At 29.7% G+C, this 14,003-nt stretch overlaps 1 protein-coding gene across 1 annotated transcript in view; it reads left to right on the plus strand.

Moving 5' to 3' along the window:
• Nucleotides 1–11,050, plus strand: part of Marf1 (meiosis regulator and mRNA stability factor 1-like protein) — a 146,027-nt gene extending 134,977 nt beyond the window's left edge. The window contains exons 27-28 of the mRNA XM_075375513.1: nt 6,650–6,776; nt 10,932–11,050. Coding sequence (XP_075231628.1) covers nt 6,650–6,776; nt 10,932–10,984 — 180 coding nt within the window. The 3' untranslated portion in view covers nt 10,985–11,050. The remainder of the gene's footprint in view (nt 1–6,649; nt 6,777–10,931) is intronic.
• The last annotated feature ends 2,953 nt before the right edge of the window (nt 11,051–14,003 follow it).

Consider the following 14,003-nt stretch of genomic DNA (forward strand, 5'->3'; position numbering starts at 1 on the left):
TGGTAAAATTAAGGTAAGTTTATCTTATCCCAATATTCTATACTAGATGGTTTATTTCAATAGAATTAAAAAAAATATATATATATATTTATTTATTTGTATAGAATCATGTATAATATTATTTAAAATCCCCTGAAGTTCCCTCAAGTTAGATCAATTGATTCTGGAAATTTTTTAAAGTTATTAATGATATTTTTTAATGGGATATAATAAATAAATTTAGGAGTTTTGTTTTTGATTAAGAATCAAATATGATAAGCAAAATAGTAGACCTTTAAAATAAGAGATATCGCATGCTTATTGAATCTTGTCTTATAAATGATTTATCAGATGATTCCAAAATAGCAACAGAACAGAGCAAGTAAACATATTACAGAAAACAGCAGAAAGAACAGTTCTACAAATATTTAAAAAAACATAATATATGACAAATATCAAAAATACCCCCAAACATTTTTAAAACTAGGTATGGGAAAACAGAAAGGGATTTGAGTTTAAATACCTCTGTCAAATTATAGAATCAGATAGCCAAGAAAAAATAGCCTTAAGAAATTGGACAAATAAAAAGGAATTGATCTATCTTCTAGCACTGAACTATACAACAAAAAATCTATCTCACACAGATTCAAAGTTAAGGCAATTGAATCTAGTGATTTGGCCAGAAGGATTTGTTATTGAATGATCGATAATGATCTGGATGGATTTTTTAAAAAAATCAAGAAAGAATAAAATTCTAAGGAAAATATTTGGTCTTATAAAGGATGACACACTTAATACATAAAAACTCAGCCCCCCACAAAATCCTGTAACATAAATGTAAAGAAGTAACAGAAATATTGTGTAAGATGAAAATTGGCTTTAATAAGCCACACTTCAATAAGTGATGATAGCATTTCCTAGAAAATTCTACTGTTTTATGTAGAAAGAAAATCTAAAAGCATTTGTAATTATAAGGTTAAGAAAAAATTAATGCAAGAATGGAAATTTTGGACTTACAAAATTGGGAATATGAAAAAATTTAAGAGTTCTTATAAAGGAGAAGTTTCTACAAAGAAGCTCCAAAACAAAAAAAAAAAAGTAATAACAGAAGAAGTCAGGAAAAGTCGAGTTAGAGTTATAAAAATTAATGTCAGAAAGGAGGTGAGAGAGAGATACTGAAAAAAAGTATTAAATGTAGTCCATAGTTCTATGAAACAAAAAAAAAAATTGGGAATGTATTAAAAAAGGCACTGTAATATGAGATGACTTCTTTGAATTTGAAGTCAGCATTGAGACCATCAAAGACCAAACCCTTAATCTATGCTATTCAATCTGGTTTTGAACTGTCATTAAAGCTCTCCATAAGCTGGCTTTGTGGATGTTATATACCAGCAGTATAGTTTTTATAGCAGAGTCCCTACCTAAGGTATGAAACTATTTAACCACTTGGTATGATATGCTAGAGGTTCCCGTCGTCAGTAAACAAGTTGTGGAAGATCAGAAATGACTATGTCTCTGGATCTTTCAGAGTTGTGCAGACACAAGAAAACGTTAGGGAATACTGCACTTATGTTATTATAGCTATGTCATGTCATTTATCAAGATTATAACTATATGATTAATGGTTTTTTGTGATAAATAGGCTGTGGCCTCTCCCAATCTGGATTAAAACCATAGTAAAAATATAGTGACAATGCAAGTCAGTCCTGAAATTGTTAAAGATAGGCCATAATGGTATAAGAGAATTAGGAATTAATCCTAGATGAAATGGGTTAAGGCTCAGGGTTTAGAAAAGAAGGTAATTTAACGTTGCAAATATACACCAAAGCTTAAAAAAATATTTTTTATACCTTAAAATAATTTTCTTAAAAACTGCTAGAAATATAATTCAGCATCCAATTTTTGCTGACTAGAAGATATAAACTGTCAGTTTTGGCCTATATACTAAAATTGTACCTCAGTAATTTCAGTGTAATCATTTTATCATTGGAGCTGAAATAAAAGCAAAGTTTTTCACTAGCCATAACTTGAAAACAAAGCTCTTCTTTGAACTGGTGTGTTTGTCAAGTTTTTTTTCCTACTTTTAATTAGTGAATCTATCTTAAAAGTATTTCTATTTCTTTGTGAGACATTATGTGTCTCTTGAAGTTATGTGTACATACTCGCGTACAATTTTCATTGCTCTTTGAAGTATAAATCTTACTGTGCCTTCATTATTGAATGATCTCACTGCAATGCAAGATATATATATTAATAACTTGTTTGACCTTTTCTTCGTCAGGGTAGAACTTTAGTTCAACAAGGAACGTTTGAGTTATTGGAACAGGTCATAGTCACTTTATACAAGATGCTGTATAGGGATGATAAAACTGTTTCAAGCTGATGGTCATTTGCAAACATTGTAGTTGTGGCAGCATACAGGTGAGCGTTGTTGTGAATCTATATGCCTCAGGTAAACAAGCCATATTAATTGTTCTCAATCAGACGTTGCAATTTTTTCAGCATTTTACAATAAACATCATTACTGATTATGCAGCCTCGAGACAAGGAGTTAATAAAGCAAATCTTCCAAGTGGAAAACTTGATGCATTTTGTCTTAGGATGAGGTGTTGCCATTCTACAGATTATTTCATTTCAGTGTTATGTGCAATGCCCGTGTCTTGTTCCCAGTGACTATGCAACTCAAGAAGTTACCATCATCTTGTTCTGTTTGTTAAGGCAAAAATTCCAATATGCTCCCTAATAAACTGAAAAATCTACCCCACAGAAATTTTTAATCCAACATCGAGGTCGCAAACAGATCTATCAGTAAGAACTCTCCAAATCTATATCGCTGTTATCTTGAAGGTATCTTAATCGTAAAATATAAAAAATAGTCAAAACTCGTATCATTTTGTGATTTTTTTGTAATTTTTTTTGACACCCAGCATGCATACAGTTTCCAATAATCATGCAGATGAACATGACATTTCTGGAAAATACATGAAAAGAGATGTGATGGTGAATCATGTGTTTTCTTTAATCTTGTTTTCAGTTCCCTGCACTAAATTGGTCAATAATAAAAAATTATCACTTTTAATCATCATGCAGTTCTTAAAATGCATCTTTCATCAAACAGCTACACCCATTTCCATAACATGAAATTACTCATTGTATTTTCTGCATAAATATCAAGAAATCTGATTATGAATTTCAGTTGGTTTAATGTTCCTTACATTCAAGAAATGGATCACTGATTGAATTCACATGTAGTGGGTGTCTTTTTTTTTTAAGGAAACATTAAACTAAAAAGTATACAGACAACTGATTAAGAATCCCTTCTGAAAATATCAGGTTACTCACCATGCGTTTGTAGAATTGCAGTTGTAGTGGCAATATTTAAAAATGAAACTTACTTTCTGACTATACCTCATAATACATTAATTTTTCTTTTAATGAAGAATAGATTTACATAAATGTTCGATTTTTTTGTAAAATCTACAGTTTGTTAGAAGTGTTACTTTACTAACTATGAAAAATAATTATTTATTAGCTGAATAAATAAAAAAAAATTTAAATAATAAACATTATGAATGGTCCTGACAATAACTATTCTAAAATGTTCCACATATGGATTTGTTGTGGACTGAGTGTGCTGCTGTTGTTGATTCATCTTGTTTTCAATAATTATGTTTCTTGTTATAAATTGTTACAATATAAGATATTTCTGCTCTTCAAACACAAGCTGACAGTTATATATTTATATTATATATTCATGACAGTTATACAGGGTGATTCAAAGAAACGGGAAATTAAAAAAATAAAATAACGTTAATGAAAATTTTTTTTAGAAAATGAATTTTATTTCATGTAATTGTACAAATGTTGCCATTTTAGGATACATACATTTTGGTTTGTTTTTTAAAGATGACATCTTCCAGGTGACCTCCTCTTCTACGTAAACACTCACGAAGTCTCTTCGTTAAATGGTTCATGGTTTGACGTAACATCTCAACTGGAATTTCCGCAGCTGCTTCTCGGATTTTTGCCTTCAGTTCTTCCGTTGTAGCAGGTCTACTGTGGAACACTTTGCTTTTAAGGTGACCCCACAAAAAGTAATCGCAAGCTTGAGAGATCAGACATTAGATGGGAGGCCATCTAATGTCACCATTTCGTGAAATGACACGTTGTCCAAACAATCGGCGTACAGCTGCAATCGATATTCGTGCAGTATGTGATATTGCTCTGTCTTGTTGAAACCCGGCTGTGTTAAGAATTGGTGGAAATCTCTTTTGTTGTTCCACAACAAAGGTTTCAAGCATGGCTACGTAACGAGCCGACGTCACTGTAATCGCAAGACTGTTGTCGTCCTCAAAAAAATAAAGGCCTATAACACCGTAAGATGACATAGCACACCATACGGTCACTTTCTGGCTGTGCAACAGACGCTGGTGTAGCTGCGTAGGATTTTCTTGTGCCCAGTATCTGAAATTTTGCTTGTTAACAAATCCACTGAGGTTGGAAATGCACTTCGTCTGACATCCACAGTTCATGAACAAACTCTTCGTTATCATTTATCTTCTGAAGCATTACATTACAGAATTGTGCTCGCACAACTGCATCGTTCGGTTTCAGTTCCTGGACGATCTGCAACTTGTGTGGATGGTATTGCCAAGTCCTTCACTAACATTCTTCGAACACTTGAACTATGCAATTGTAAAGATGCTGAGAGACGACGGATTGACCGATCTGGACTTCGTGTGTCAGCATCTTGTAAAGCTTGAACATTCTGTGGTGTACGGACGGTTCGCTCATGGCCTGGAGGTTTCTTTTTCATTGCCGAACGAGTTTCTTCAAAATTAGATATCCATGTTTTAATTGCATGTGCTGATGGAACACGGTCGTGCCGTCCCAGATTAAAATGACGGCAAAATTCTCTACGCGCTCCCTCCACACTGTCATTGTTTTTGTAAAACGCTTTGATAGCAAATGCACGTTGCGCACCACTTCAAGGATCCATGACAACTAAATGGCAGGTAAGGTTAGAGAGGCTGGCACCACTTATCAAGTGGTACCAATTGCCCTCGGCTACCAACACAACTTTCAAAATTTCCCGTTTCTTTGAATCACTCTGTATATTTACACTACTACATAAATTATCAAACAAAATTTTAATGGTATTCCTTATATTAAAGCCAACACAATGCGTAATGGTCTGGGAGATAGAAGAAATTGTTTATATGAAGGTCAGTCAAATATAAATATTTATTACTATAGAATAAAAATACAAAATATACTTATTGCTTTTCTTAGTTTTCTCCCTGATGTTTTGCACATTTTTAACAATGTGCAGGGTGCTTGTTCATATTTGCTTCATAAAAAGTTTAAGGATCTGTCACAAGCCAATTGTACATAAATTCTCCTTTGTCATCACTTTAAAACCTATCTCCTCCAAGTGCCTTCTTCAATGGTCCAAGCAAAAGTAACTTGCAGGGGATAAATTGGGACTGTACGGTGATGTTCTATGGTTTCCCAATAAATTTCGTTCAGTTTACCCTATTGTGTAGGTTCAGTTTACCCTACTATTTTTATTTATTTCAGTTTACTATTGTGTTCGTTCAGTTTACCCTATTTGTGAAAAAGATTAATGAGAAATACACCTTTTCAGTCAAAAAATGGTTGCTAGGACCTTTCCACCATTCCACAACACATTTTTGCCTTTATAGGACAAGGATCCCCACTCCTACCCATTACATATTCGCTGATTTTGACTTGGGAATGTAGTAGTGATGGACTCATTCTTTTATCACATGTGACTATTTGTTAAAAATTATTACCCTCATTGGAATTAATTCAGGAGCCTTTGACAAATTTTCTACCAGGCCTTTTTCTGGTTTTGGGTAAAAATTTCTGGAACAACTCACCTTGCACAGACTTTGTGAAAACGAAGATGCTTTATGTTAATGGAATGGGCACTTCCATGACATCCACTTTTGAAGGAATTTCATCAACCATAAGATGTCAGTTGTCTTCAATGAGATCATGGATTGATCGGATGTTGTCATCCGCCACACTTGTTCTCAAATTCCTATTGAGAATTTCATTTTCTATAGATTCACATTGTTTAAATTTGCTGGCCCCAGAAATTTTTTGTAAGCTGGCTACATGACAATATCATATCCCTAAACTGCACATGCAGTCTAGTCAAATTTTCTGACTTTTTGATGCCCACATTTGTGAAGAACCACAATGTTTTGCTCGACCGATAATGGAACCTCATTTTCTGATGTGGTTGTACTGACCAAAGATGGGAATGGCGGTTGGAGCTTATATCCCTTTCCCACATCTTCACTGTCAATATCCCTCTGCAACAGCCCATATTTTGGCATATTTAACATTATTTTAATTGTTAGTAATTATACATTTTTGGTACATTCGCACAGTAAACATTTGTGCAATGATTACATGAAAGCTTCTATTCCAAAAGAAGTACTGCTTAGTGTTAAGCTAAACATTTAGATCTGTCCTTAGATTTAGCTGTTTTATCTCTGTCTTACTCATAACAAATGATGTCGCATAGGAAAACAATTTTTTTTAAACTACTTTGCAGCATAGTACTTCTGGTCTTTCATTGTAATTTATAAAAATTTAATTGATTTATTCCACTTAAAAAATTTATGTATATTTTAAGGATGAGAGCAATCCAGAAAGTGAAGATAGTGGTGTGAATAAGCTTGATATACCACGTGATATAAGAGATAGTGAGGGGTCTTGCTCTGGCTCTGATAGTGGAACACCAAAGAACAATTCATCTAGACGTGAGTTAATTGATAAAGTTATGTTCATTCGTGTTTATTTTTTTTAGTTTTTTAATGATATAGATATGTTTTCTACTTCTTTTTTTAAGCAAATGTTATTATCAAAATTTATTTTATTTTAATTTATAGATATTTCAGTAAATTATTTGAATACTGTTAGTTAATTAGTTACAGCTAAACAACTGCTCACTTAATAAAATGCATGTATACCTATGCAACTTTATGTCTTATTCTGTTTAAAGCTGAAAATTCTTTCGTTTATCAGTGTTAACATGTTTTCCTTGTTTATATTCCTTTACTACTGTCTACACCTAATTACATTGATAAACATAATTTTTGTTTCCTAAGATGCGATATATGATTGTAATCTGTTTTTTGATGCTGAAAACGAATATGAACTGAGAATCTTTCTATTATCCACCATTTTTGAAAATTTTTTAATTGTAATTAAAAGATTTTTTTCATTTTTCAACGTATAGTTAGCATTTTAAGCTCCTAATTATATTTTGTTAGCTCATTTTTTATTGTTTAACTTTGTTAAGATAATTTGTAAGCTATAAATAAACAATAATAGACAAAGAATTAAATCACATCATAGTCACATATTATGACATCATATCTAATACTGAAGAGTGAGCCTTCATAGACAAGATTAATCATGTCAGGTCAAAATATGTAGCTGAAACCACACCTGTGTTTTTAGTATTAGGCACTGGATTTAGGAATGAATTAATTTTATTCAGTCTTATTACTGTCTTAAGTTTATTAAAAGTGCAGTGTCATAATGCCTCAAATTGTGTAAATGATGCATATGCCTTTTGTTATGTATGTGGTGAGTTTACTGTAAAATCAAATAGAAATAACATTAAACCTTTAATTAAAAAAGCGTATCATTTGTATTTTCAGTGTAAAATCAGTGATCAGGATAAGACGTGGGCTCCTCATATAGTACGCACTAATTGTTCTCTATATTTAAGAGGATGGCTGAAAGTACATTGAAGGCTTTGCCATTTGGTGTACCTATGGATTGGCATGAACCAAAGGATCATGTAACCGATTGTTACTTTTGTTTAGCAAGTGTATCTGGAATTTCTAAAAAATCTAAACATATTATAAAATATCCTTCATTGCAATCTGCAATCAGGCCTGTACCTCACAGTGAAATTATTCCAGTTCCTGAGCCACCTTTGAATGTATGTTTTGAAAACAGCAACGAAGAATCAGGCAGTACTGAAGAAGACAACAATGATTTTGATTTTGAATTACATTAAAATAAGCCACATCTTATATCACAAGGTGAATTAAATGACTTGGTTAGGGATTTAAATTTATCAAAATATCAAGGTGAACTGTTGGGATGAAGACTGCAAGATTGGAATTTACTTCAAAATATTACAAAAATTTTGGGCTTTCGAAGCTGGCAAAAAGAACTTTCTTAGTACTTTATTGATGAAAATAATTTGGCTTATTGCACAAATATTGATGAGCTTATGTTGCACTTAGGATAAGTATATAAACCTGAGGGCTGGCGCCTTTTCATAGATTTGTCCAAGTATAGTTTAGAAGTGGTTCTATTACACAATGGTAACAAATATCCTTTGATACCAATTGCTTAAGGTATTAATTTGAAAGAGACATACAATGTGATGAAAGACGTTCTTGAAAAAAATAAATTATAAAAAACATATGTGGTGATTTGAAAGTTACAGCTGTTTTGTTAGGTATGCAGTTAGGCTATACTAAGTACATGTGTTTTCTTTGCGAATGGGACAGCTGAACTAGGGATAAACATTATGTTACCAAAGAGTAGAAGAAATGAGAAAACTTAATTCCAAATGGGAAAAATGTTATTCCTGAGCTCTTAGTTGAACTAAAAAAATATTTTTCCCCCCTCTCCATATCAAGCATAATAACATTTTTCATTAGTCCTATCAAGCTAGGACTAGTGAAAAATTAAAGGAGGAATATTTGTTCATCCTAAAGTAAGAGAGTTGGTCAAAGATGATGTATTTAACTCAATGTTGTGTAGAAAGTGCAGCTTAGACTTCATCTAAAGATGTTGCAGAAAAGGTTCTCAGCAAACAAAAATCCGACAATTACCACGACATTGTTAATCAACTTCTTACTTCATACAGAGCTATGGAAGAATGTCTTTGAAAATACATTTCCTACACTCACATCTGGATTTTTCCCCGAACAACCTCGGAGGCTTAAGTGATGTACATGGTGAACGTTTTCACCAAGACGGTGATGGAAAGTTGCTGTAAAGGGAAATGGAATACTAACATGCTAGCCGATTACTGTTGAACATTAATTTGGGATATGCCTGAGGTTATTTATAAAAGAAAGCAACAGTGAAATCATTCTAACACAGGTATGGCCATGCAAAATTACAAATTTTACAGATTTTAACTATATTTTTCCTTAATTTTTTTTTGAAGCGTAAAATATTTAAATTTAAGGGTGATAGAAAAATTGTATTTACAGATTTATAATCTACATAAAAAACAATTCAAGAAATGATTCACACTTAGAAAAACAAACATTTTTTTTTTTGTCGTATCAGTGTTATTAATGCTGCTACTGATTTCAATAGTTTCTGCTGTTAATTAATAGAAGAAAATAATAATTGAAATTATTTAGTAAATTTTTTTCTGATTTGATTTCAGTTGGGAAAATTTTACTTTCCTTTTGCTGTTAAATTGATTTTTATAGGAAAAGAGTTTGATGTTTCGTAGCATCCACGTTTTTTGTTATGTGAGGCTGACAATTTTTAAAGCAAACTAAATTAGCCACCCTTACTTGTAGGCAGGAATTCAAATGGTCATGACTTTGCATAACATATGTCAGTTTAAGAACAATAGGACAATGGATTGCTGTACACTATGTGTTTGTAGTGAAAACATGTTTTAAAAATAGTGATTTGGTTGTGATTACACAGTGATTATTCAATCGACATTTCAGTATTATACATCTCAGAGCCTTTCATAGCTGCAGTTGTAGATAAAAAATTTCTACAACAAAAAACAAATCGGTAGATGATGCTGTCCATTTCATGAGAACTCTTCAAACATTTGACAGTCAGGCAGGCGATGATTTGTAGTCATTAGCACTCGACCAGAAAGCACGCTGTAGTCTGTTTATCCCACAGCAGTGTCAGAAGAATTCTACACAGGGATTTGAACTTCATCATATAAACTGATGGCAGTGCAAGATCTAAGTTGTGATCTAAGTGAATGTGAACCCAACCAAATTGGGTTATATTTTTTGCAGATTTTATTAAAATTGTTTACTGATGAAACGGTTTTGCTAGTGAGTTACGATGCACATTTTCATCTATCGGGCACAGCAAATAAACAAAATTATCATTACCAGTTTGATACGAATTCTAAGTGGCTTAATATGCCTTCTCTTTGGAGTCATGTGTATGCTCTGGTAAGTTTTATAATCATTGACCTTATTTCTTCAAAGAGGGAAGACATGTGGTGACAGTCAGTTCTGATTGGTACACAATGGTTACTAAATTTCCATCCTCCTGAACTGCTTTGTTGTGGATTGATTGAATTGGTATGATTACAGCGGGATGAACAACAATTCTTACTGAAAGTTTCTGTGGTGTCGGTTCAAGAGATGTTTTCAAACATCTTGTGAACCAAAGGAGGAGTTGTTTCATGCCAGCACATTCTCCAGACTTGTCAGTATGCGAATGCTTTCTCTTGGGGTATCTAAAATGTAGAGTATTCATGAATAGACTTAATATCATTAACGAACTCTGTCTTCATAGAAGAAAAAAATTAAAGAAACTCCAACACTGAGCAAGCAACAATGTGAAATTTGTGAGACAGACTACAACAATTTATTGAAAGTGATGGAGAATATTTGTCTGATGTTATTTAAAAGTTACACCAATAAATAGCATTATATTTGCTGTAATTACATGTTAAAACATACTTAGGTAAATTACATTTTGTATTTTTTTATTTCATTTTTAAAATTATGTTCCCATGATACTGCATCTGTATGTGCGTGCGTGTATATTTTTATCTATATATTTTAATTTAGTTGTAATTTGGTATTATTGTTATAATCTGGGTTATAAATCAGGACACTTCTGGAAAAAAATTTGTTGGTTAATTTTTTTTCTTATGATTTTAGGTAAACTAAGATTGGCTGCACAGTTTCATACTCCTATCGAACTGGAATATTAGTAATACTATAGTTTATTTAGTATTTATATGTATGTAAAAATAATTTTCTTTTTTAGTCAAATGAACATATTTTTTATATTTATAAAATAATTATTATTTAACAATATATGTATGTATTGTTAAATAAATTATTTTGTATAAAACAATGTATTAATATTTTATATATTATGTACTGTTTTATAAAATAAATGTAATGTAATAATTAATTACTTTGTCCTTTTTCATTTCTCTGAAAAAGGTTTCTAGTGATTAATAACTTGAAAAAAAGATTTTATTATTATTATTTATATTTGAATTTTATTTACATTGAAAAAGATAGTACATAAATTATTATGGTTCACCAATTAAGTAGATGATTGTTCTTCAAAAATTGTTAATTATTTATAATTATAAACTGTTATTACTGAACAAATAAATAAATTACTTTTATTGTGAATTTTCTTCTTAAAAAAAAAAAAGGAGAAATACAATCAGTCAGTTATAAATGATTTCATGATAAACAGTAATAATGCATACCATATCAATTTATTTTGTAAGGTTGATTGCATTAGCGGTTTTTTTTAAAGAAAACAATTAGTTTATCTGTAATTTTTATATATAAATGCATGCATACAAGCTAATCAGTTAATTGATGTATTATTAAAGAAAAAAAAAAAACAAAAAAAATTAGATGAAAATAATAATATCCGTTAGTGTTCTGTTTTTATTTTGTATATTTGTTAAATATTGTGAATCATTTTTATAATTTATTTGTAATAATTGTTATTGCTGTGATTGATAAATGATTTAAATTATTATTTTTATTAATTTATATATTAAAAAATATAGTGTAATTAAAACAAAAGTAAGATTTAGTTACATTAATATACTTTCTCTTGAGATTATTTTGTGTAACAATATTTTATTATGATATTATTATTATTTTGTTTTTATAATCATTATAATGTTATCGATACTACATTTACATTAGATTACCAACTTGAATTTTGTATTACTGCCCAATTAAATAATTTAATCTGTTTGTTTTATTAATATATTACAAATGAGTGATTAAAAATAGTTACTATTTAATACTTTTATCATTTGATGAAAAGTAAAACAGTTAAAATTGTGTTTTTGCCATTGATAAAATGTTTATGGTACAGTAAAAATATACATATGAATTGTTTAGGGCTGGAGTTATTTTATAGTGCATTAATTAAACATAATGTCAGGTAAATACAAACTAGAACATTCAGATGATGAAAAATTTAATTTATACATTATGTTTTGCTTATACAAATAAAACATGTATTTGTATTTTATAATGCAGTCATATAACTAAAAATAATATTGTCTAATAGCTAGCATGATCATAATACAATGATGTTGTAATAATGAAATAACTAGTAATAGTTTTTATTATCAAAATGAGTTACTTATTGGCCTTCCTGTTGGTATGTGGCAGTCAGCTGCTGTAGACTGCTGTATTCCAAATTCTGCCACTATTACAATCAAATAAAAAAATTGGCAGAAATATTGATCTTTAACTAAAACAATTATATATTCCTTTCACTTAAAAAAATACAATTTTTTTCTGTCTCAAAAACCATAATTTTGTGTTAATTTATATCTTTATATGATTGCTGAATATTATATGTAATTTAATAAACATCTTTTATACAAAAACTTTTATCTAATAAAATTTCATATTTTATGAATTAATTTTATGTTAACAGATTTTCTGTGTCAAGCCTAATGTTGTAAAATGCATTTCTTAAGCATAAATTATTGATTTTTAATTTAAATATGGATAGACGATTCTATGCATGCTAGCAAATAATTCATCGGTTCTAGAAATAATTCTTTAAATACTGATTAAAGTATTTTTCACAATTTATAATAATCTTTACAAAATATTTCTGATGTTACAAAAATAAAAATATGCTGGTTGAAATCACAATTTTTACTAAAATAGAAATTATTTTTTTCTTTCAAGATTGATTTTCTTTCTTGATGTATTTATGAATTCCAGTAAAAATTTAGTTAGTTTATTGAACTTTGTATCAAATTTAGGATTTCAATTATGGTATAAAAAATTTGTCACTTAATCGTGCTAAAATTATGTTGAAAAATTTCTAAATTCTAATTTAGATATTGTTCTGTTAATGAAATGATTTGTAAATAAAATTTCCAAAAATGGAACTGTATTTCAAAAAAAGTAGTGCAGAATGTTAGTGGTAAAATCAAAATCTGTTTAATAATAATAATTTCTTAGTTTTTACTTCACTTAATTGTGTTAATATTGATTTTTATTTAATACATATTCTTAGATTTTTTATTTAAAAATTATACTTTTCTATTTGTAATTATAAATTTTGCAAAAAATATTTTCAATTGTTTCTCTTAACCTATATATATATAAAATTTATATAGTTGAAAATGTTTAATGTGAAACAGTTGGTACTGAACATTATTTAATGTGTTTTCTGAATTCATGTTGAAAGATTAACTAAGTTTAAACGAGATTTTTTATTATTTTTTTTTTGTATCCAGTAATTATTGTGGTAATTATTAAATCATTGTCACATTGATTTTAAAATTTAAGAAAACATACATTTAGTTTTTTAATGTTTCTTAAAAAGTCTGGTATTTTCTTTTATATGCAGATTATTTTAAAAATGTATATCATTTAATTATCTGAGACAGGTTAAAAAAAAAATAGATATTCTACAATAATTATAGAGTATGCATAATGATTGAAACTTCTAGTATAAATTTTCCTCTTCTGCATAATATTTTCTCCCTTGTTTTATTGTTTCTTTCAATTTCTCTATTTATAACCCTACCGTTTTGTCTTAGACATATGGATGTGGCAACAAACTGTAAAAATCATACGAAACAGATTTTAATCAAAACATATTATGTCTATCTTTACCATCTTATATTGAACAATCAGTTGACCACATATTTGCTTGACGCGCTTATTTTTAATTGTAAATACTGCTATAAAATTTGATAAGGTTTGAATTATGAATTC

This window comes from Lycorma delicatula, chromosome 9, assembly GCF_047948215.1.
Source record: "Lycorma delicatula isolate Av1 chromosome 9, ASM4794821v1, whole genome shotgun sequence".
Lineage (NCBI taxonomy): Eukaryota > Metazoa > Arthropoda > Insecta > Hemiptera > Fulgoridae > Lycorma > Lycorma delicatula.